This window comes from Ictidomys tridecemlineatus, chromosome 6 (assembly GCF_052094955.1).
Source record: "Ictidomys tridecemlineatus isolate mIctTri1 chromosome 6, mIctTri1.hap1, whole genome shotgun sequence".
NCBI classification, from domain to species: Eukaryota; Metazoa; Chordata; class Mammalia; order Rodentia; family Sciuridae; genus Ictidomys; species Ictidomys tridecemlineatus.
In genome coordinates this window covers 198,093,819-198,116,701 of record NC_135482.1, presented here as the reverse complement: position 1 = coordinate 198,116,701, position 22,883 = coordinate 198,093,819, and the positions used below count along the sequence as shown (strand labels likewise).

The window sequence follows — 22,883 nt, the reverse complement described above, 5'->3', positions numbered from 1 at the left end:
CTCACTTAATGGTTCCTGTGTCTACTTTGCGGATTCCATCCAATTTTCTGCACAGTGCAAGGACAGGTTGTGGGTTCCTTTCCAACCCGGACGCCTTTGATTTCCTCTTCTCTTTCCTCAGGTATCCAGTGCAAGGTTGGACATCCCAGTATTGTTGCCCGTCTCAGGGAAATGCTCCGTCTTCCACATCTGGAGTGCTGCCCCCTTCACCAGGAATAGATATTGGGTTTTATCAAGTGCTTTTCCCTCATCTATTGAAATAATCCTGTAGTTTTCCTCTTTTAGCCTATTAATATCATAAATTGTATTGAATGATTTTCAAAAGAGAAACTAACTTTGCTGTCCTAAGTTCAATCCCTCTAGGTTATGATGTATTACCCTTTTCATATAATGCTGAATTTGATAGGCTAATTAAGTTTTAGATCTATATTCATGGAATTACTGGTTTATGATATTTTTCTTACAATGTCTTTACCAGGGTTTTTATTGGAGGCAGGGGATGCTGGGGATCAACCCAGGGCCTTGTGCATGCAATGCAAGCACTCCACCAAATGAGCTACATCCCAGCTCCGGGGTTGTTTTTGTTTTGTTTTAAATCAGGGGAAGGCAGACTTCATTTAACAAGTTGAGAAGTATTCTCCAAGTCCAATTTTTTTAAAAAAGTTTATTGAACTGCCATTATTTTTCCCCTAAATGTATAGCAGAATTCAGCAGGGAAGCTATGCTGCCTAGAATTTTCTTTATGAGAAGGTTTTTACCTATAAATGTAATTTCTGTAATAGACAGGACTATTCAAGTTACCCATTTCTTCTTGAGTGAGCTTTGGTGGTTTGAGTTTTCCAAGGAACTTGTCCATTTCATCTACACCACAGAATTCACTGGTACATAAAAACACACCCTTTTTATGCAGCCTGCAGAATCTGCAGCCACCCCATGTCAGTCGTCTGTCTCCTCCTTTCCCATCAGTCCCGCTAGAGGCTTATCATTTTTACTGATTCTCTCAGAGATCCAGCTTTTGGTTTCGTGGTTTTTCTTAGGAATATTCTCCTTGTTTCATGGACTCCCTTTCCATTCCTTACTATGCTTGCTTCTTCCTCTGGGTCTAATTTGCCCACATTCTTCTTGTTTCTTGAGGTGGAAGCTCCTTCACAGATGACCGAAGACTGGCCTAGGTGAGGTGAGCAGGACCTCACTCCCCAAGTACCCCGGAAGCTCGAAGGCCACGAGCAGAGCCGTGCTTGCTGCTGCCCCTCAAGAGCCAGCCTGGAGAGCTGCACAGCATGGCCATGGGATGTGCTTGTCAGGGTGCCCTGAAGGAACCGTGGATGACAAAGCTGGAAGTCTCCTGCCCCTTAACAATGTGGCCTCTGTGGTGCTTTCTGGAAGCTTAACCTTCGACACAAGTCTGTAAACAATTCAACCACACGCTATTAATAGAGCCTGTTTTCAAAAGAAACAAAAATACATTTAAAATAGGAATAAATGTAACCACAAAATTCATTTCCGCTAGGAGAAATCAGCTACCAGCACGAGTGTGTCGTGGGATTAGTTATATAATCACAGATCTTAAATAAGGTGATTTCTTCAGCACACAGAAAAGCCAGAGAGAAATTGCTCAAGAAAACTCTGGGAAGGCTGGAGAGAAGCTGGCTGCTCAGGCAGCCTCCGGTTCCTCCTGAAGAGCCCACAACAGAGGCAGTCAGAGCCAGAAACATTCTCCAGAAACTCCTAATTTTCTGTCAAAATCACTATAACGTTCTCCCTTAAATTGAGTGTTAAAGTCATAAATCTTTTGGCATGTGTTCAGAAAGCAATTGACTTTTTCAGAAAATCTGTCTTTCTAACCAAAAACTTCTGAAACTTTGCTAGCTATAAATGGAAACTTAATGCCACTTATGAACTTGAACTCTATCAAGGACAGGAAACTGGTGGAACGTCCCTGGCACAGGGACTTAGTGGTGAGACCCTTGGAACTGAGGGAAAAGAGCCATCGTGGTCCTCAGTATTTACAAATCAGCTAAAACTAGGCCCTTTTAAAAAAGGCGTGTACAAAATAGAAGACATCCTGTCAGAACCAGACTTCGTCACAAGAAGCTATGCAAAATCAAGACCAACTTGGGACTGTGGACTCCCACTTTAGACTTAAGCCATTCAGTGTGAACTGGAAGTCCCAGCTGTGTTTACATGTGCTCTTCTCAGGATCTGAAGTAACATACAGCTTCTTCAGAACCAAGAGGGGAATGTCATCAGCCCCTTAGGAAGAAAAGTGCTCCGAGTGTGATAATAAAGCTCCGTGTACCACACCAAGCAGCAAACAGCAAGGAGAGCCGGCCGTAGATGACCTACCCTGTGGGACCGCAGGATCATCTCACGGCTCTGGGAGGATTCCTCCAAGACACCAGGAGAAGGAACAGCAGCAGCCCCTTCAGCAGCACCAGCCGCCACTTGAGGTCAGGACGCAGAGGCCTGGGCCACCCACCCAGCCCTCCTGGCCACCTGCAGCTATCCAGGCAGGAGTCTGAGACTTATTCTAGGGGGAAAAGTGAACCAAGGAGGCCCAAGACTTGGGAGAGGGCGTGGAGGAAGGCCACGGCAAGGCGGGTCTCCCTGAGGGCCTGCAGTCCTTGCCAGGGGCCTCAGAGGTGACCACCCCACAGGCACAAGCCTCCCAGCCCTGCCAGTGGGCATGTGGCTTGCTCTTCAGCCATCACCAGTGATCTAAGCAGTCCCCAATGTGGAAGCCAAATTCCAAGAGACAGCCAGGCAGACCTCGATGCACACCTGGGATGAGCTCCAAGGTGGTTCCAGAATTGGCAGGGAGACCAGCCAGGGCTGCGGCTCAGGGGCAGAGCATTCCTAGCCCAGGGAGGCCCTGGGTTTGATCCTCAGCCCACATAAAGACCAACAAAATAAAGGTACTGTGTCCATCTATAACTAAAGAATATTCTTAAAAAAGAATTGGAGGGTACGGAGAGAGAGGGAAAGGAAGGAAGAGAGAGAGAAAAAGAAACCAGATATTAAGAAACAAGGAAAACCAGATATTTAAACAAATTTTTAAATTTCTAGGTAGAAATTTTAAAATAATAGTCAAAGTAGAGACAAAACAAAAAAATTCAGTGGAAAGTTTAGAAGATTTAGAAGTCAGAAAAATAGCTTTTGGGAGGGGGAACACTCTACCACTAAGCACAGCCCAGCCCCAGGCTGGCTGGTGCAATTGGACCGGGACGGCCTCTCCAGGACCCACTCTCCTCCGTCAGGCCCCTCAGCCAGCTTCCAGGCACCAGCTTCATCCTTGTGGTGGGGCAGGGCCTGAGAAAGGGTGGAAAGCTCAAGGCCTCCACGGCTGGGCTAGAAACTAGCACTGGGCGCTTCTGCCACCCGGGTCAGACCAGCTCAGATTCAAGAAGGAAGCAGAGAGGCTCTGGATGGGGGCAGCCATGGACAGTGGGACAGCTGAGCCGCTTCTGTGCTGGACCACACCCTCCTTCCCTCTGAATCCCAGGAGACTGTCTCCCTCCACAGTCCTGGGAGCACCCTTAGACTGTAGGACTTGCCCAGCTGAAGGCAGCTGCCTCAGCCAGCCCTTCTGCATACCAGGAGTCTGGGCTGGGTGACCACTATGTCCCTTCATGCTGAGATACTTTACACTGAAGGCCCTGCTTCCTCTCATGGCTGGACAGGTGCTCCACACACAGGCACATATGTGATGTCTCCCTGCACACGGTGGCCTCCCCAGCATGCATGTAACAGAAACCCCACAGACCCAATGATCAGAGAAATGAACTTTTTTCTTTTCTTGAAGTACTAGGGGTTGAACCCAGGGGCACTCTGCCACTGAGCTACATTCCCAGCTCTAACTTGAGCTCTATCTTAATCTTGATTTTGAGACAGGGTCTTCCAAAGTTGCTCAGGCTGGCCTCCAACTTACAGTCCTCCAGGATAAAGCCTCCTGCTAGGGTGACAGGTAAGCACCACTGGACTGCATTAAAATAGGTGTTTGGCCAGGCGACTAGGGAGACCGAGACAGGAGGATCACAAGTTCAAATCCAGCCTCAGCAATGGCAAGGCAAGGCACTAAGCAACTTTATTTAAGACCCTGTCTCTAAATAAAATACAAAATAGGGCTGGGGATATGGCTCAGTGCTCAGTGCCCCTGAGTTCAATCCCTGGTAGCCTCTCCTAAAAAAGGTGTGTTTGAAACAAATTCTGCACATCTTCCATTGGCACAGCCCTACTGTCCTTGAGCTACAGACAGCAGCAGACACACACCACTCTGCAAAAGTGGGCTGAGAACCGTCAGGAGTTCAGAAGGAAAACTGAAAACACAAAGGCATTGGGAGACAGATGCCCCTAAGCCAATTCTGCACACCTGGTGACAGGGAAAGTGGGGAAGTTGCTGGGGGCAGCCCTCTGCTGAGGAGGCCGCAGCCCGGCCCTCCTTTCCCATTCGGCACTCCTGGCCTTTGACCTTCATGAAACCTTGTAGGATGAAACCTGAGTGCCCAGGCTCCACCCTCGGCCCCTTCCAGTCTCCACAAGCCCTGCAGCTGTGCTGTGACCAGGCGCTGACCAGGGGTGTCTGGTGGTGGGGAGGGAGCTACAAGAACCTGCTCTGAGAATAAAGCAACCTGCCTGGACCTGAGTGGCTCTGAGGCTCAAATCACAGCTCAGCATTTCCCAAACCCAGTGGAAAGTTCCTCAGCGTCAACTGAAAAAACAACAGCAGTAGCACGTCTTCTCATTTACTGTGGGACACCCTATCGCCCCAACAGGCCATTCCCATTAGCAGAGAGCATTCATATCCTCCTAAGAGGAGGAAACTGGGACTCAGAGAAGGCAGGCAGATTGCTTGAAGTCACACAGCAAATGACTACAGCAGTGAAGCCAGGTCTATCCAACCCTGGAAGACGAACAAGGTCTTCAGGTAGGGGACCTATGGCTTAACGACCACCAGTCTTGGAACTGCAGGAGGCACAGTTGTGTGACCCCTGCCTGAAATGAGGGACACCAGGGGCAGATCTCCAACTCACAGGAAATTCCAGTCTAAAGAGCTGAGAGCATCCCATGACGAGAACGCACAGCTCCACACCCCAGGCAGCTCCATTTGTTATATTTTACAGTCATTAGTTACCTCTGCACATTCCAGGAAACATCTGTATGGCTCTTTAGTTTTAATCTATGCACATATGCGTGTGCCTCTTGGTACAAATGGAAACTGAGTAAACACTAAGAGGAGGAAGGCCCCGGGAACCAGAATCAGGTGGGGGCCGCCAGCCCAGAGCTGGACTCTGCCCTCCGTGGTGCCCTTCCTGCAGTGGCTGCAATAAGGGTACAGGGTGGGATAGGCATGGGCCATGTGCAGTTTCCAGAGGCACCCCAGGACAAGGAGAGGCCAGCTCTCTACAGGACAACCTGAGCCCCTGCCAGGCGCCTTTGGGGCTGTTCCTGACAGGGAGGGGCTGGGCACACTTCCCAGGTAGCCACCTGCACATGCCTCCTGAGGGTACCCCACAATGCCCATTCTTCCTGAGACCCCTGCTGGATGGTTCACACCACCTGATCCTTAATTCCATCTGCCCAAGGTGCCCACGTGTGCTTGCCCTGTTTTATTTCCCAGTGTGGGCTGCAACTCCTAGGGGCCAACCACCAGCTTCCTCTAAATGCAGTCCAGGTGGCAGGAGCAGGTCTGACATCTGGGGAAAGGTCACAGACCTGGGTTTGACCCTCCTGCCTCCAGCTGCAGTGGGGGACTCACAGCCAGGCTTGCCGCTGCGAAACGGCATCTGTAAAGGAGGTGAGTACTTGTAAAGGAGGTGAGCAATTTGTGAAGGCGCCTGAGACTCTGGACAGATGCGAGTTTCGTTTTGTTTCTTCTCTCTTCTTTAAAAGAGTATATTAAAGTGAGTAGAGCAAGCAGGGAAAACAGGCAGATTCTAGGGTTAGCTCTGCTAACAGAATGAGAGCCTGGTCCTGGGAGAGCACACCTGGGACTGAGTGCTGCCCCTATGACACACCTCCTGAAACAGCATGCCACCAGCAACACCCCAACCACCAACCCAGAGGTGTGTGTGCATGTGCATGGATGTGAGTGTGCATGCATCCCTGCACATGTGCACATGCACCTGTCTGCACACCTGTATTTGTGCACCCACATGTGTGCTCATGCACATGTGAGACACCAACATGAACACCATAGTGTGTTCAATCTGGCTCTCAGGAGCCCTCTTCTGATGTCCCTGGTTTAAACTGAATTTGACTTTGTGTGCTTCATTTTGAGAGAACCAGCAAAGACAGCTCCAGCTCCGCTCTTCCCCAGGCCTAAAGCCTAAGTAAGCATCACACTGGCTCAGGGTCTAGATGGACTTCAAAGTCGCATGCTTCAAAAGTGAATGTTTATCAGCCAGGTGCAGTGGCACACGCCTGTAATCCCAGAGTCTCAGGAAGCTAAGGCAGGAGGATCACAGGTTCAAAGCCAGCCTCAGCGACTAAGCAAGACCCTGTTTCAAAATAAAAAGGGCTGGAGATGTGGTTCAGTAGTAAAGCATCCCTGGATTCAATCCTGGGACCTGAAAAAAAATGTTTATTATTGTATTATTGCAAAATCAATGATTCTGAGAGCTTCATTAGGGTAGGTTGATTAGAAGAGTCTGGATATAACTGAGAATCCTGATTGCAGGGTTTTAAGGACCTTAAAAATGGCCCAGAGATAGTCTGCATCCCAACTTCTCCATGAGTGATTTATCAGTCAATCAGTGCATCTTTATGAACAGACATCAGGCATAGCCTTCCCACATGACCTGTTCTGGTGGGACCCCTCAACTGTCCCACGTATCACTGACCACATGCTGCGGAGGCCCAAGGGCCCATGAGAAGGCACGGTCTTCCTTGGGCACTTCTAAATTCTTCCCTTTCTTTTCCCACCCCAGCCTTACCCACTCCAGAATTTTAAGCTGGGCAGAAAGTCAGTCTTGAGTCCACTGAGAAAGTGCTGCCTCAGATCTGCTGGTTTCTACACATCCACAGAAGGTCTCCGTGGTCTGGGGAAACACCAGATTCTAACCCACACATCAGGAAAAATGCAAATCTGACCTGCTCATCAAATGCTGGTCTCCTCAACTTCCCCCGTCCTCCCCGTCTATCCCCTGCATCACAATTCGCTACTTCCTACTGCTCACACTGTGGTCCTTCCCAGAGCTGTGTTTTCTCCTGTACTCAACCTGCTGTTTAGGGTTTTATCCCCCATGCATCATGGGAGGCAAGTAAGTGCTTCACAGGTTAATTTGGTTCAAATATGTTATGCTACCTGTTGGTCAAGTTGTTCCCCAAGATTCTTATGTTGAAATCTAACTCCAGTACCTCAGCAGGTGAGGTCCCTGCAGAGGTGATCAGTAAAGGTCATACCAGGTAGTGTGCCCCTGATCCAACAGAACCATGTCCTTATAAGAGGGGGATTTGGACAATGTGGAGACCACAAGCCCAGGCGCCCCAGACCCCTGAGCGAGGCCTGGATAGAACCTCCCCCACGCTTCAGGGGAGCACAGCCTCACCTATACCTTGACCCCAGCCTCTAGGAGCCAGACCATGAGACAGGTGTGCACAACCAGGACAGTCAGGGTGGCCTCTGACTTCTGACTACATCCTCCAAACACTGGTGGCTCCAGGTCTCCTGGGGAGCACACTGCATGGGTTCCACAGAGCTTCTGTGCTCTCCTTTCCTGGGACACAGAAAGAGCCACATCCCTGGAGTTGTGTGTGGTGAAGTGGCCACTGCTGCACTCAGAGGGAGAATTAGACTGTCTCGTTAACATGTGTTTATTAAGCTCCCAGTCACTTCCGTCCTCTAAAAGACCCCCTCGAGGTTCCCCCTCCTTGGGCTAGATCATCTAGAGATGTGCACGGTGTGTGCTTGTGAGAACTGTGCTGCCCGGGCTCAGGGCATCTTGGCCTCAGTGTTTCAGAACAGGGTGTAGGGAGCCAGCCTGGCCCCGGGAAACCCAAGGGCAAGAGTGCATACAGGAGCACTGGGAAGAACACGCTGGCAATAACGCAAAGTGCTCAGGGGACGCTTACAAGTCCCTCTCTCTCTGGCTCCACTCTACCCTGAAAGAAAAGTGGAGGAACTGCATCAGGGGAACCTGAACCCAAGGCTCTAAATGAGCAGGAGTCCAGTGAATGTCCTCTCCCCTCCACCCACCCTGCTCTGAAGCACACCGACCAATGGGAGAAACATGCACACAAGGAAAGCCTCTTCAGCCTGTGCTTACTCCCAGGCTCAGGGCTGGCCTTAGGCTGTAAGCTTGCACAACTGAAGTCACAGGCTGCTCACCACTGCCCAGCAACTGGGGCCCCCCTTCCAATTCCACGGGACATTCAGTCGCCAACTGTTCCTGTTTAAGGGAAAACAGCCTCGGACTCACATTTCCACATTCGAGTAAAAGCCATCCGGCTTCATGTGTGCTTTGTGGCACATACTGTTGTGTGCAAACATGTGTAAGCACACAAAAAAGCAATTCTTAGGAAAGGGAGAGTTCTGAAACTCAGAGTTCAGAGGCAGAAAATGGCTAATATTTCATTCCCAAAACCTATCTTTGAACCAGAGAGCCAGTAACTCTATCCATAATTGGTGCCTTTACCTTAAACTTTCATTGTGATAGAGTCAGTTTAAAACAAACCAATCAGGGCTCACGAGAACAAAACAATGGCTTCAACCTAAGAAATTTCCATGCAACTGTAGTTTCAGAATATGCCATGTTCCAATCCAGATGCTTCAAACTAAACATTTTATTCATTTCTGTCTTTGTTGTTTTAGAGATGAAAAGAATGCTACATTTTTCTAAGAAAATCTTTCCAAAAGTTAAAAAAGAAAATTATTGAAGTCTGCCAATCAATATATTAAGGCAGTGAATATGCCAAACGACATCATGTTTTGAGGGCCACATTTTTATCAACACAGCTCATGAAGTTGCTTAAAGCTTCACTCTTTAGAAATGGAACAGCATATTTTAGTCTATTTTGGTAAAGTTAGCTTTTCAACATCTGTCCTTTATTATCAGAGGTACCAATATCCAGATGACAACAGTGCTCTGAGTGCCTTGAAAGTTACATCCGCTCCTCAGCCCATCTTAAATCATCATTTAAGTTTCACTTACAAGCAACATTCCTATTTTATGCAAGGCAGTTGTTTATTCTAAAATGCAGATTCTGTTTTCATAAATATGTTCCAAGTCAGAAAAATACCTAAAACTAGTATGCACAGCAAATTCATGTTAAAATAACATGTTTTCTGGCCTAATTTTAAATCTAGCACCATAACATGCAAACATGAATAAAATTACTTTTTCAAATCACTTAACCTTTTAACAAACTGTCATCCTGCCTGGGGGTCAATACATCCCGTTAAAAATGCAACAGTTCTTTCTAATTATGGTATGCTTGAAATTGTATACTTTAATGCCCTTTAAATAATTGTTGATCTTATTTTTAAAATTGTATATTGGCCAAAAAAAATTAGAGGCAAGACCTCAGTATTTTTGACGTATTTGGGCGCGTGGTTCTCAGAAGCTGGTCCCATCCCCTCGCCCTGCTCCTGTGGGAGATGAAAACTTTCATCGCTGGCAGACGCGGGTCAAGGTTCACGCTCCGGCCAGCCGCAGGGGAACCACCAGCGGAGCAGTCCGCTCAGATCGCCGTGAAGTCGAGACGAGTCTGGGATTCTAAGCCAGCCCCGGAGAAGGCAGGGCTTTGAATCCCGGCGTGCCACCGCGCCGGCCTGGGTGCGAGCGGAATCCTCGGTGGGGAAAGTAGTAAGTGGCTTCGCAGCCCAGCCCTGGGCGACGATGGCTGCGCCTTTTAAACGCGCACAGCAGCGGGCCCATTGACCGAAGGGCGAGAGCCCCCTGCAATGCCACCGACGAAAATCGTTCGAACAAAGCCATCTCGGGAAGCTGCGCGCGCTGGAACAAGGTTTTGCGACCGGTCGCCGCCAGCGAGCAAAGCCGACCACCCAGCGCCATGGAGCAACTCAACGTCAGGGCGGAGCAGAACCCCCTCTTCTCCGCAGGCAGAGCACTCTCCTTCCCCCGACCCCGACCCCCCGCGTCCCCCCGGGAGGCCGGCCCCTCCCCCGACCCAGCCCGCCCCGCACACAATGGCGCCCCCCGAGCTCCCGCCACCCGTCCCCGCGCCCGCCGCGCCGCCCGGTCCGCGCACAAAGGAGGGCGCGCGGGGCCGGGGACGCGCCAGGTGCTCCTGCGCGCATCGCGGGCCGCGCGGGGCCGGGGACGCGGGCCGGGCCCGACCGGGCTGGGGGCACTTACTTTCTCGATGGTCCCGGGGAGCAGGCGCTCCAGCAGCCTGCAGAGGACCACCCCATCCTTCAGCGACGCCTGCAAAAAGCCCTCTGGGTCGGAGATGGTTTTCTTGGGCGACTCTAGCACCCCCAGGGTGATGAGCCACGTAACGGTCTGCTCGGCGGAATTCATCGCTGCGGCGGCTCGGGCAGGGCGCAGGGAGGGGGCCCGCGCGCGCCGTTCACCTCGGAGCGGCGGCCCGGCCCGCGGCCGCCCCCGCCCCCGCCGCCTCCGCGCCCATGGGGCGCTGGGCGCCGGCGATTGGCTCGGCCGGCCCAGCAGGTCCGGCTCGGCTCCGCTCGCTCCGCGCGCCCTGGCCCGCTGTCAAGTGCCTTTTCATTAGATGCACAGGAACCTGCGGGCGCCGGGCGCCGCCCCCGCCGCCGCCCCCCGGCCGCGGCCGCCGTCGCCCGATGACATCACCGCCGGGAGAAGAAAGACGCGGCCGCCCGCCCGCGCGCGCCCCGCGCAGCCCCGCGCAGCTCCGCGCCAGGCCCGGGCGCACGGCGCAGGCTGGGTGCGCCCCGCGCTCACCTGCGCAGCCCGGCCGAGCCGCCTAGCAGCCGCGCCCGCCAGGGACTCTGCGCCCTTTGTTTATATTCCGAGCAAGAGGTTCGCATTATTAAGTACTTCCCAGAATGCTCTTTTTATTTCTGCCAGTCCTATTTCGGGGTGGGGGCGGTGCTGAAAGCCAGACGTTTGTGTCTCGCTACCTTGCAAGCCAGTAATGACGGAGCCAAATGCTAATTAAATCTGTAACCAGATGGGTCTAATTTGGGCAGGAATTGATTTTCCTGAGGCGCTGCGAGCCCTGGGGGACGTGGGCGCCAGAGCGCGGCGCGGCGGGCGGCTCGAGGGCCCCCTGCCGGGGGGCGGTGGACGCGGCGGAGACCTCAGCTGGCGGAAGCGGGTGGCTCGGCCAGCTGGGGCCATCGGCTAGAAGCCTGGCGTGGCTCCGCGTTAAATTGGTGGTGACGTTTCAAAGCCTGTTGGGGCAAGGTCAAGAAAATAGCACAGCCTAAGTGGGTCTGTGCGCAGCGCGAGGGAGGAGAGCGGCGCAGTTAGACCGACCGGCGCTGGGTGGCGTCCTCCGTGGCGCCCGGCAGCCAACGCAGACCCCACGGAACTCGGGCGGCCGACTGTCGCGTGACGAGCAAGCTTCTTCCAACAACTAGTGACCTTACTCCTGTGTGAAGAAGGACGGAGACCCCTCTCAAAGGACGTGTGTTTCCGTTTACATCAACCACCGGCCGCGCCTTCGCCTTGGCTTGCTGTGATTTCCGCGGCAGTTTAAAATAACATTTGTGATCACCTATGAGATCTTACCATGTGCCAGGCACGAATACGAATCCGTGTAATGACAAAGGCTAGAAATCTATAAAGATTCCAAATTAAAGAGGCGCACTCCTCTTCCTCTGACTCCTCCCAGTGTATGTGATGGCAATCGTTAATTGCATTTAATTCCAGCTTCCCCCAGTTAAGTGGTTAAATTTTCTTTCCAAATACAAACACAAAATTCAAATAGCAGTATGAATTCTGAATCAGGAGGGCAAGCTATTCTGTGGGAACAGCTGCCATTGAGAACAGCTGCAGTTGCCAAAGAAGCCCCTGCTGTCTGAGAAGTGCTCTCTGCCTGCGCGGTTCTGCTCGTCCTCAGAATGGCGGTGTGAAGTAGCTCCTTGTGCCCATTTTACTGGTAACACACAAGTGGTGAGTTGGAATGCAGACCGTGGCTCCTCCTCCAGAATCGGAATACCCACCTTTTCCATCCAGCTTCCCAGCAAACAGTAGTGCAATTGAAACTACGTCCAATTTTGTTCCTAGAGAGTCTTTATCCATGAAAGTTCTCAGCCCACAGGTAGTTGTCCATTGAGATTCTTATTTACTCTTATTAGCTGATTATTTGCAAAATAATTCAGAATATACTCATTACAGTTTCAGATTCTATTATAATCAAGTAAAAAAAAGTGAGATTCAAATTGATTCAATCAATGGCCCTACAGACACCATCCATCCCCAGGAAGTAGCCTCAGGACAGATGAACCTGGGAGCCAATTGTCAGGAGACTCCCAGACCAAGGATTATTAGCCAGGCTTCTTGTCTGGAGTCCCTGAACTTTTAAATGCTTTACGGTTACTGGTTGCATTTTTGTTTTGTTTTGTTTTTTAGTTTGGCTGACCTAAAGGGATGTGGAGCAGCTTTCAGGGAAAGCCTTGTTTGGTTCCCTCATTTCCCCAAGAGGATTCTGGGTCACACCCAGCATGGCTGTTGTCAGTGGCTGTTAACCACGCCCATGTCATAGTTAGGGTATCCCCACAAACTCAGCTGCCAGTACCTCCCAACTATCCAGTGGAGCCATGCCACTCAGTTTGTGTGGGACCCTGCATGGTCACATGAAAACATGTTAGAATTCACTTCAACCTCAAGCTGCACAGCCATGTGGACACTGGCCTGGGCTGTGTCATAATGACTCCTATCAAAATGGCTTTTTTTTTTTTTCAAATGGGCCCATCAACTAGATTGACAAATGCAAGAGGAAAACCATTCTATGGGGCTCATTGCAACTACTGTACATCATTGGAGGTTCTCATCTCATGAAAAAGTGTGCCATTTATTTGGGATAAATAAGGTCATTTAGCATTTGCTAGAAATTAAAGATACAAGCAGGAAAACATAGCTTATAAACATATACGGCTTACAAACTGCACAGGATCAGAAAATGTTTTGCCACCCTAGGATACATGAAACACAGCAATTGGGCACTTGCTAGTTAGGGTCCCCCAGAAGCAGGTCCTAAGCCAACAACTTAGATGCAACTGGGTCACTGGGGGGAGACCTCAGGAAGGTCCATGGAGATGGGGAGAGAAGCAGATGGGGTGGACACAGGGTGTGTAAATGAGCAATCCACTCCCTTGGGGAGCTCACGGAAGCAAGTGGAGCAGGTCTCAGAGTCGCCAGATGAGAGGGCATCCCGCGGCAAGGCCCTCCCCAGGTGATAACTCTGCTTCAGCACTGGGGTTGTTTCAGGAGCCAGGGCGTCCAGGGCACCTGCTCCTCGTTCTAGTTCCCCACAGGTGAGAGTCACAGTCATTGTGGAGGAGTGTTGCCACCTGGCCTGACACAGCAATGCCAGCTGCAGGGGTCATGTTCCATGTCAGCCTGACTGGACCAGTGGGCCCCCAGGTGCTTGGCTAAACACCCCTAGGTGCCGGAGGGTGCTTTCAGGTGAGATGAAGGTTGGACTAGGCAGATGTCTCCTGGGTGGTGGGCCTCACCCAATCCGCTGAAGGCCTGAACAGAATGAGAGGCCTAATCTCCCCTCCGCCCTAAGGGAGGGCGGTTCAGCTGGGGCGGTGGACCTCCAGGCTGAAGCTGGAGGCCTTGCCAGCTCCCTACTCCTCTCATGAAGGTACCCGCGTGCGGACAGTGCGCATGCCACAGACAAGGCGAGGGCTGAGAGGCCCTGCCTATTGTTGGATATCTCCTTGGTCTTGTTTCTGTGGAGAACCATGATGGACACTGCATCCTGTGGCCATGCCATCTGGCTGGCAAGAGGTGTGTGTTCAGAGTCTCTTCCTGGGCATCTGCTTCCTTGGTTCCTTCTGTCCCACTGCTGTGGTTCGGGGCCTGAAAGCAGACTCTCTACGGGGGTCAGGTGGACTACTTGTGGGGAGGCAGTCACCAGGCGCTTGGAGGAGGAGGAGGCCAGGTGCAGCTGCAGTTGTCAAGTGGCAGCCGCCTGGGGGGTGCAGTCCCACTGGACCCTGCCTTGTTCCTGGGCTGCTGACAACCTCACATCCTGGGTGGTCCAAGCAGCAGAGGTGTATGCTCTCACAGTCCAGGAGCAGCATCTGCACGCAGGGTCGTCTGCATGCAGGGTCGCAGGGCTGTCCCTGCGGGAGGCTGAGGGAATTCTGGTGGGCGCAGTCCTTGGGGCGCCTTCTCCAACCTCAATACTCTGTCCTCACACGCCCTCCCATTTTGTGTCCATGTCCCATCTTCCCTTTCTAACGGGGACACCAGCTGCTGGGTTGGGGCCCACCCACCTCACCCAGGACGGCCTCTTCTTGCGCACATCTGCAAAGACCTTCTTCCGAATAAAGTCCCGTCCATGAGTGCTGAGACTCGGGACCTGAACGTATCTTTTGGGGGACACAATTTAATTCACAGACAATGTGGGGAGTCACCAGGGCCCTGCCTTGTGAGAGGGGGGAAGCCGAGCTCCCTCTGGCTCCACTCAGGTGCAGTGCCAGGACCTCTCTGGGGCTCTGGTGTTGCCCTCCATCTGTCCCTGTGGACCCTGCCGTCGCCATCTTCAGCAGCCCTCCCCATTCCTCCGAGACTCTGTGTTTCTCTTGGGCTCGCCCAGTCTTGACAGTCCCTCTGTCAGTCATCAGCGGGGGTCTAGAAGAGGCACTGTCCTCTTCCCCTACCTGGGACACGGGCACCGAGTTCCTACAGCAAAGGCAAATAAAGGCTCACGTGTTTTCTGCCGTGTACCAGTTTTCAGCACAGGGAGTTGGTGCTGCAGCATGCTACCAGGCAGACCAGTGGCTATGGAAGTACTGTTATGGATTCATGGCGTCTGAAGAACACACTTGATGCCTTTCAATTTGTTACTTCCTCTCCCAGGTTCTCTCCTCGTATTGGGGGACCGTTTCTGGGGAGTCCCTAGCATTTCTGAATATCTCACAGAGGTGCTACAGATTTCATCCCAGACTCTCCTTTCAACATGTTTTATAGCAAAAAGCCTTGAATGATACAGATATTTCTCCCCGCCCAGACAGAGGGCAATTTTCTTGCTGACCGGCACATTTAAAACGATGGCCCCGTGTGAGATAAAGTCTGGGCAGGCTTGCCTGCAGTCCCTCGAAAGGCTGGGATTTCCTAAGGCCCTCGGCCGGGGCACAAGGCCACCGGGCCTGCAGCCTCCACCTGGCCCTCTGCCTGGCCTCCGTGGGGCTCAGGAGAAGGGGCTCCAGTAGGAAGCTGCTGCTGCCTGCACAGCGGTGAGCAGTGAGAGCCTCATCCCTGGTCCAGGTCTCAGTCTCCTGCAGGCAGCCACAGAGATGCTGCTGGGGATCAGCTCGGGCAGGGCAAACTCTCAGGCCCATCCCTTCCGGATCGTGCTCCACTCACCTCCGGGATGCGGAACCCCTCACTCTTCCTTCCCAGTGCGCCCCATGAGTTTTATTAGAAAGCAGAGTCCTGTGTTCTGTTTCACTGCATCCAAAGGGATTTATAATTTCTCTTTTGGTTGTTTACTTTAACCAAATCTTTATATATAGGAAGATATGTCTTACTTGCCAAGAAATTGAAACTTTGTTGACCTTGGATTCTGATTAGGCAATTGAGCTCATAAATTCCTGCTTTCTAAGCTTTGCTAAGATTTTAAATGGCCCATGAGCACATAAAAGAATGCATATACTCTGCTCAGGAAAATATGTATTCACAGTATGCAAGTTTCTGTGCTTCCTTTAAAAACTTTTTGTTCTGAAATACTATTAAACTGTTTTTAAAAAGTATCGTTTCTTTGTGCTGAACACCCACCCCCCCTCAGTGACAACCACCCACAAAACCAGGGCATTTTTCAGATCAAGTACACTGAAGTTAGTTCAACATTACTAAGCAAGCTAAAGACACTGTTTGGATTTTTACCTGTGTTTCCTTGCCTTGGTGTGCCTGTGGCTTTCTGAATCCCGTCCCAGGATAGATTCGTGAAGTTCCACTACCACAGGGGCCCCCTGGAGGGATCTGTGCTTCAGAGTGCGCTCCACCCACCCAGCTTCCTGATCCTTTCTGCCTCCACCTTTTTTTATCTGCTAGATCTGTCAATCCACAAAGACATATTTTAAAATCAAATTTCCCTTCAATTCCACATGGTGTTAGGAATGTATCCATGATACCAAATGCACAGCTTGATTGAGAACTTCTCTATCTTTTTCATACATTATGCCTTCAATCAATTCACAGCTTTCTTTGGTCCTGCTTCTTCAATCTTCAGCTCATTTGATAATATTTTTTCATTCCCATTTCTTTTTTGCTAGTGTTTACCTGACATCTCTTTGCCCAAAGGCTAATATTCAACCTTTCTTCATTACCCTAAGTTTGGTGATGTAAATAGCATGAATTGGGGCTACTTTATGCCCATTTGACAGTGTATCTTTTTAGAGCAAAATACATCCACCAACATTTAGTGTACTGACTGCCACACTTCATTCCATCCTTCTTATTTTAAATAAGTTATTATTTGTTTTTGCATCATTGTTTTCTACTTTCCTTACAATATTCTTGTTGAGTTGTTCAAACTTCTCTTCCTCCCACTTGTTGGACCTTCCGTTAAAACTTGGAGAGCACATCCTAACTTTGCAAGGATCGTGTGGTCATCTCTGCTTGTGTTTCTCCACTGTCCAGGGGGCCTCGTGGTGCTTCCTCCCCCCCTGGGCTTGCCGTCTTCTGGCAGCACACAGCCACCAGCAAGATGGGCCTTCAGAAGGCTGTCTTGTCCTGCCACCGGCCCATCCCTGCTTCACAGCCTAGCTGGGCAATGAAGGGCTTTGGCTCCCCCTATTTTCTTCACCCTAAATTCCTACATTTTTTCAAGAGTTTAGTTATTTTAAATCATGTTAGAATTCCTCTTGTAGAATATCCCCTCTTTTCCAGAAGTTTCTATTTAGCACTCCTATTGCACATTCTTAAGCAATTTAAATCATAATTGACCTCTCTGTCTCCGTTCTTTCTCCAGCTATATATAAGTTGTGGGTGGGTGGGTGTGTAGGTGGCTATGTCATTGCTCACCTGTGTGTGTCCTGCGTTGAGGAGACTCTACCTGAGGATGCCTGTGAGGGCTGAGCCCTGGCCAAGGTGTGAAATAGCCAAGGTAGGAATCAAGGACAGGGAAAGAGACTTGTCCTTCTGTGGTCAAGCCCTAGATAAACATTGTCTTAAAAATAGGTAGTGCTTTGAGTTTTCTTTTAAAACACTATTTTTTTTTTACTTGCACTTCATGCAAAACTTAGAATTATCAAAAAGTACTTTTTGAAATAGAATTGGATGCCAGCAGGTGACCGCCTGGTGACAGAGCTGCTGCCACCCTGTGCACAGGGAGAAGCCAGGTCAACCCTCTGTGGAAGCCTTGCTCTGTGAACGACTTCATTCACTGTTGCAAATTCACTTCCAACGGGAAACGTGTTTAATTGTACAGTTTCTGCTCTTTGACTTATTTCTAAAAATAAAAAATAAAAAGGCTCATCAAATGAATTATGGCTTTGATTAATTGGAGTCCAATTTTAGAAACCACAACTTAATGAAAATACAGAAGTCCCTTAAGAAATGGGCTCTGCATGCTTCATGGGCTTGTTCAAGTACTAGATTTCCTTCCACCTGGGAGGAAGTCCTACTCCCCACAGAGCCACTCGGAGCGGGGTGGGGCAGGAAACCAGGCAGAGATGAAGTCAAGAAAGTGAAACTGTGGGTTCAAAGAAGAGCTAAGAAAATGAAGGGTAGAATGACCATGGAAAGTTATCAATTATAAGGATTCAGAATGACAGAAAGGCAAAGAGGAAAGGTGCTGGGAGGAGGTGGTGCTCGTGAGCTGCCAGGCCGGGTGCCAGGGCCGCAGGAGGCCAACAGTGAGGCAGAATCAAGGCCCTGGGTTGAGGAGTGCTCCAAATGAAGAAAAGTGACAGGCGCAGTGTTTTCCCAACAGCATGATTTGATTGGTTGATTGATGAGGCTAGGGCAGTGTTAGGACGGAGCCCAGGCTGAACAAGCTAGGCCAGGGCTCTCCCACTGAGCGACTTCGCAGCCCGGCATGACATCTTAACGTTGGACAGTGGAAACTCTCCACAAGGAAAGAGCGTGGTGGGCTCAAGCAGTAGCTCTATGGATCATGTGAGATCAGCAAGATTAGAAGTGTGAAGAATGTGAAGTGTATGAACTAAGACCGGAACTATCTACAGCAGAAAAGATCAGAGGGGACCATGACCAGCACAGGGAAGTGCCACGTCAGGGCACTGAGAAGGAGCATTTGCTTCTTGGTGTGCAGGTGCATCTGGGGCTGCCATGGAGGCTGGAGACCCAGCCTTTCCCAGGATGTGGTGGTGCTGCTCTTTACCCTGCACATTCAGTAAGAACAAGGAAACTCCCCAGAAGAGGCTCACGTCTGTTCCAGCACCATCAGCTCTCAGCTCCCAACCCAGCCTTCCACACTCTGTTGGGACGGCCCCTGCCCCCTCTGTTCTCCTTCCTGGCTGGCTTCCAGTTATATGCCACCAAGACTGGGCACCCAGAGTGGGACCAGAAGCTGAGCAGGGAGAAGAGACATGCTCCCTCCATGTGCATGGGTGGCCCTGCCAACCGTCCACTGCCAGGGCCCTCACGGTGGTCTTCAGTGTTTCCTAACTCCCTGGAAGCAAGCCCCGAAGCCCCCAGAGCCTTCAGCACCAGCTGGGCAGCCCCCTCTCCCAAGGTCTGAGCCCCACAACTAGGTGGCATCCTCCAGACTCCAGGGTTGCCAGCACCTGGCAGTCCCCTCTCCCAGGGCTAGGGCCCCAGGCCTCAGAGGTCTGCCCTCCCCTGAAGTCTGATGGCCCACCCCCATCCCCTGCTGACAGCTGTGTCCTGCTGGTCACCTCTGTGTAATCGCAAACCCCTCTGCTTTGTGGCCCTCCAACACCGTGTATTGATCGACCCCTTCCTTGGGTTAAATTCTGTCTGCTAAAACTACCAATGTGGCTTCTGTTTTCCTGACGGGACCCCGACTCATCAAGGAACATAAAGTGAGGACACCAGGCAAGAGGAGGTGGCTTCCATGCAACGAGCCAAGGAGGGTTGCAAGGGAAATTAGAAGTCAAGAATATGTGGCTCATGAGAAAAGTCACCAGGCAAAGGAAGGAGAAAGAGAATGGCGTCTCAGGCAAAGGAGAAGGGAGAAGCAGAGCTGCCCCAAGCCCAGGCCAAGAGCCAGGGGCACTGAGAATGGCACAGCATCCCTGCCAGCCCTCCACAGGTCATCCCTGATTCCGTGGCCCACAGACCAGGACACCCAAGCTATTCTGAAGAACAGATTATAAAAATTTCAAGTCTTCCTCCTTCCTTCCTCTCCCAGATATAACCACGGTAAGCATTTTCCTTTATCCTTCACAAACGTTTCTGCACAGATTCTATGGTCTGAATGTCTATCCCCTTCAAAACGTGCCTTGAAGTTCAACTGACAAGGTCACGGTGTTGGGAGTGGGAGGAAAGTCAGGCCTGGGGCCCCTCCCATGGCCCAACTCAAGTAGTAAAGCGTGAGTCCCGTCCCTTTGCCTCTGCTCCCCGCCTTCTGCCATGCAGACACAGCAGGTCAGCCCTTGACCTCAGACTTCTCAGCGCCCAGAAGAGTGCCATCATCCATTTGTTCTTTGTAAGTCATCCCGTGTCAGGCATTCCCTTGGCAGCAGCAACCAGAGGCAGCTGCTCTTTCTCTGCCTCAGTGCTTTACTCCTGGGACAGCTCAGGAGTCACCACAGCTCAGGCTCCCATCATGCCTTGAGAATGCGGCAAGAGGAGCCTGCTGTGCTCTGGACACAGGGGAGGGGAGGCGGTGCCACAAAAGGGCGGAGGAAGCCAGCGCCCACCCTGCTTCCCACTGGCAAGGGCATTCTCTTGCCCAGGGACCTGTCCATGCTCAGATGTCCCCGAAGGAGCCCGAAGGAGGTTCAGTGAGCCTGGGCACATTCACAGAGGAGGGTGAAGAGCCGTTTCAAGCCCAGAGCTAATGGAAATTGGGAAAATATCTTTATGGGGTTCATTTTTTCCAGGCTGGACTGTCCACTGAGATGCATGTGATGCAGACAAAGCCATAGAAGGCAGGATGGCCCCTCTGGAGCGTCGGGTGCCCTCGCAACCAGGCTGGAGCTGGCAGAGCATGCCAGAGGGAGAGTGGCGCCTCAGGCGATATCCACACGTGCAGCCGGATCTCACAGTTTCACAGGGATCCTGTTGCTGCCTCTGCGGGGAGGTGGACTGTCCTCAGGACTTCTGGCCAGCTGGTGGAGCTACTCCAGCTGCCCCTTCCTCGGTGCAAGGCACCTGCCTCAGGTTACAGGCCTCCTCCCGCCTGAGTTGCAGCGCTGTAAGTCATACCTCGGGACCCCACAGTCTGAAACAAGGTGCGGGGGGGTGCCAGCCTCACCAGTTCCCCTCCTCCAGGTTGAATGAGGGAGCTGGGGAGAGGGAGAGAGCATCCTTCAGAGTGGCACAGTGACTGTCCTCCCCACATTTCCTCCACAACCAGGGGCTGGCACTTGGCCTCACCCAGCCAAGAGCCCCAGGCCGATCCCTGGGTCAGTGTGGGGGCACTCACACCCTGGGTACAGTGGGGCAGGAGTGTTCCTGTGCCCCAGGCTGGACAGGGCCCTGTAGGGGAATCCAGGCTGGAACCACTTCTGATGTGGACATCGGGAGAGGGGTTGGACTTCAAAAGCAGAGTCAGGGAATTTCCAGTGCTGCTTGGGGGCTTTGGGAGCTTCAGGGCCACTTGGTGGCAGGTCCCTCAGGGACACCCACAGCTAAGAAAGCACCTGGCTTGGAAGAAGGCACCAGTGCTAGGTGCAGAACTTTCCTTCCTCACCTGTGCCCTTCCTGTCCCCTGGGGTGGAGTCAGAGGCTGCATGGAGGGCGGAGAGTGAAGAGGCCCAACCTGTCCCACCCCTACCCCACCCCAGTCCCGAGTCCAGGCTGGGACAGAGCTGGGAGAGGAGAGAGGCTCAATGCTAAATAAGAGTGTGAAGGTTTAATATTAGCCTGGCCTGGGGTTTTTTTGTACCTAACAACTGTGTTGCTTTGTTAACACCTGACAACGACCAGGAAGGCCCGGCTCCTGCCCTAGATCTCCTGAGCACTTCTGGGTGCCTGTGAAGAAGGATGGCAGCTCGGCTTCAAAGGGCTGGGTGAGAAAGAATAAGGCTGCTGTGTCTGCTTTATCCCACCGAGTCAGCTTGTTAATAGACCGGCCACTGCTCTGTAAATAGGACGCTCGGATAAAACACCTGCAGCTGGAAAGTGGAGCCCACAGAGCAAGAAGTCAGCTTGGACTCCAGGGCGTGAGACTCGCAGGGACCCCCGTGCTGTCAGGACTCTTGCAGGGGTGCTGGCAGGGGGACTTCAGGGGCTAGTGGCCACACCCACCGTGCGCTTCCAGCCAAGTCCAAAGGGCCACCTTATTCCTACCCCGTCCCTGGCAGGTTTGACTCATTTGAGCCCACCCCTTCCTATTCACTGCCGAGCTGCTGTGTCTAGTCCTGCAAAATTTAGATGCAGACTTCAAAACAACATTTCCACAAATAAGTTACCACTGGGTTAGTGGTCTAGGGCCACCATGACACACCACAGAGCAAGTGGCTTCAACAACACACCTTGATTTCTCACTCTTCTGGAGGCTGGAAGTCCAGTGCCCGCGTGGTTGGGTCCTGCTAGGGCAGACAGCTGCCTTCTCCTGGTGTCCTGGCAGCGGTCTTCTTGTATGTGGTCGATTCTATGGGATTAGGACCCACCTTTATGGCTTTCACCTTAATCACCCACCTTAATTTTAAGCACCTCCAAACGCAGTCATGCTGGGGTTGAGAGACACAATCCAGCCCACCCCCAATCTCCCATGCGATGGGCTTCCAGATCCAAACGCTCCTGCACTCTGTCGTCCTTGGACTGAAACTGCCACCTCCTACAGCTCCTCCTCTCAGCTGGACATTGGCCTGGCTTCAGTTACTAGAAAATCTGGAGGTCAAAATGGCATCAGCCCTTTCCTGTCCAGAGTCTGGTGTCTCCCTGCTGAGAGGACCAGGGCCGAGTCCTTCCTGGGGAATCACAGACAGCATGAGCTCAGACGGGCGGCCACTCCCGGGTCCCCCCCTTCAGGTTGGTGTTTTGGAGCGCAGGTGGAGGGGCAAGCAGGGATGGCTGCAGCCTCGAGGGGCGTGTGCTGCATTCCACATGGGCCAGGTGCAGCAGAGCCGCTGTGGGCTCACGTCATACCGACTTACAGGTCACGCTTAGGACGGCCCCAGGATTCCACACCAGCAGGATGAGCAAGTGCCAGGCTGCCCTGCACATCAGACAGCAGAAGGACAAGCCACCGGGCAAACCAGGTGTTCTGGTTTGGATGTGAGGTGTCCCCAAAATCTCCTGTTAATGCAGGAATGTTCCGAGGTGAAATGATTGGACCGTGAGGAGCCATGACCTAATCAATACCTCCCAGTTTGGATGGACTCTGGGCGGTAACTGGGTGGGTGGGGCAGGGCTGCAGGAGATGGGACACTGTGGGGAGCCCTGGAAGGGCATCTTCCTGTGGCCCCTTCTCCCTTCTCTCTGCTTCCCGCTGCCTGGACTGAGTAGCCATCCTTCCCCACGCCCTTCCGCCTCGACGCACAGCCTCACCCGGGCCACAGCCATGGAGTTGGCCGTCTGTGGACTGAGACCTCTGAAACTGTGAGCCAAAGCAAATTTTTTCTCCTCCAAGTTGTTCTTGTCAGGTATTTTGGTCAGCAGCAAAAA

The 22,883-nt window shown here is 51.9% G+C and overlaps 1 protein-coding gene and 1 long non-coding RNA gene across 8 annotated transcripts in view; one reads left to right on the top strand and one right to left on the bottom strand.

The window, feature by feature from the left end:
• Arhgef7 (Rho guanine nucleotide exchange factor 7) overlaps positions 1–10,481 on the bottom strand; it is a 130,123-nt gene extending 119,642 nt beyond the window's left edge. For all 7 annotated transcript variants that reach the window (XR_013423536.1, XR_013423537.1, XM_078016342.1 and 4 more), the window contains exon 1: positions 10,317–10,481. Coding sequence is in view for 5 of the 7 variants with exons in the window: in XM_078016342.1 (XP_077872468.1) it covers positions 10,317–10,481 (165 nt within the window). In the remaining 2 variants the exon portion in view is untranslated. The remainder of the gene's footprint in view (positions 1–10,316) is intronic.
• Positions 1–22,587, top strand: part of LOC110598614 (uncharacterized) — a 41,676-nt gene extending 19,089 nt beyond the window's left edge. The window contains exons 5-7 of the long non-coding RNA XR_013423539.1: positions 1,135–7,259; positions 8,810–20,466; positions 21,201–22,587. This is a non-coding gene — a long non-coding RNA (uncharacterized LOC110598614). The remainder of the gene's footprint in view (positions 1–1,134; positions 7,260–8,809; positions 20,467–21,200) is intronic.
• Positions 22,588–22,883: the final 296 nt, after the last annotated feature.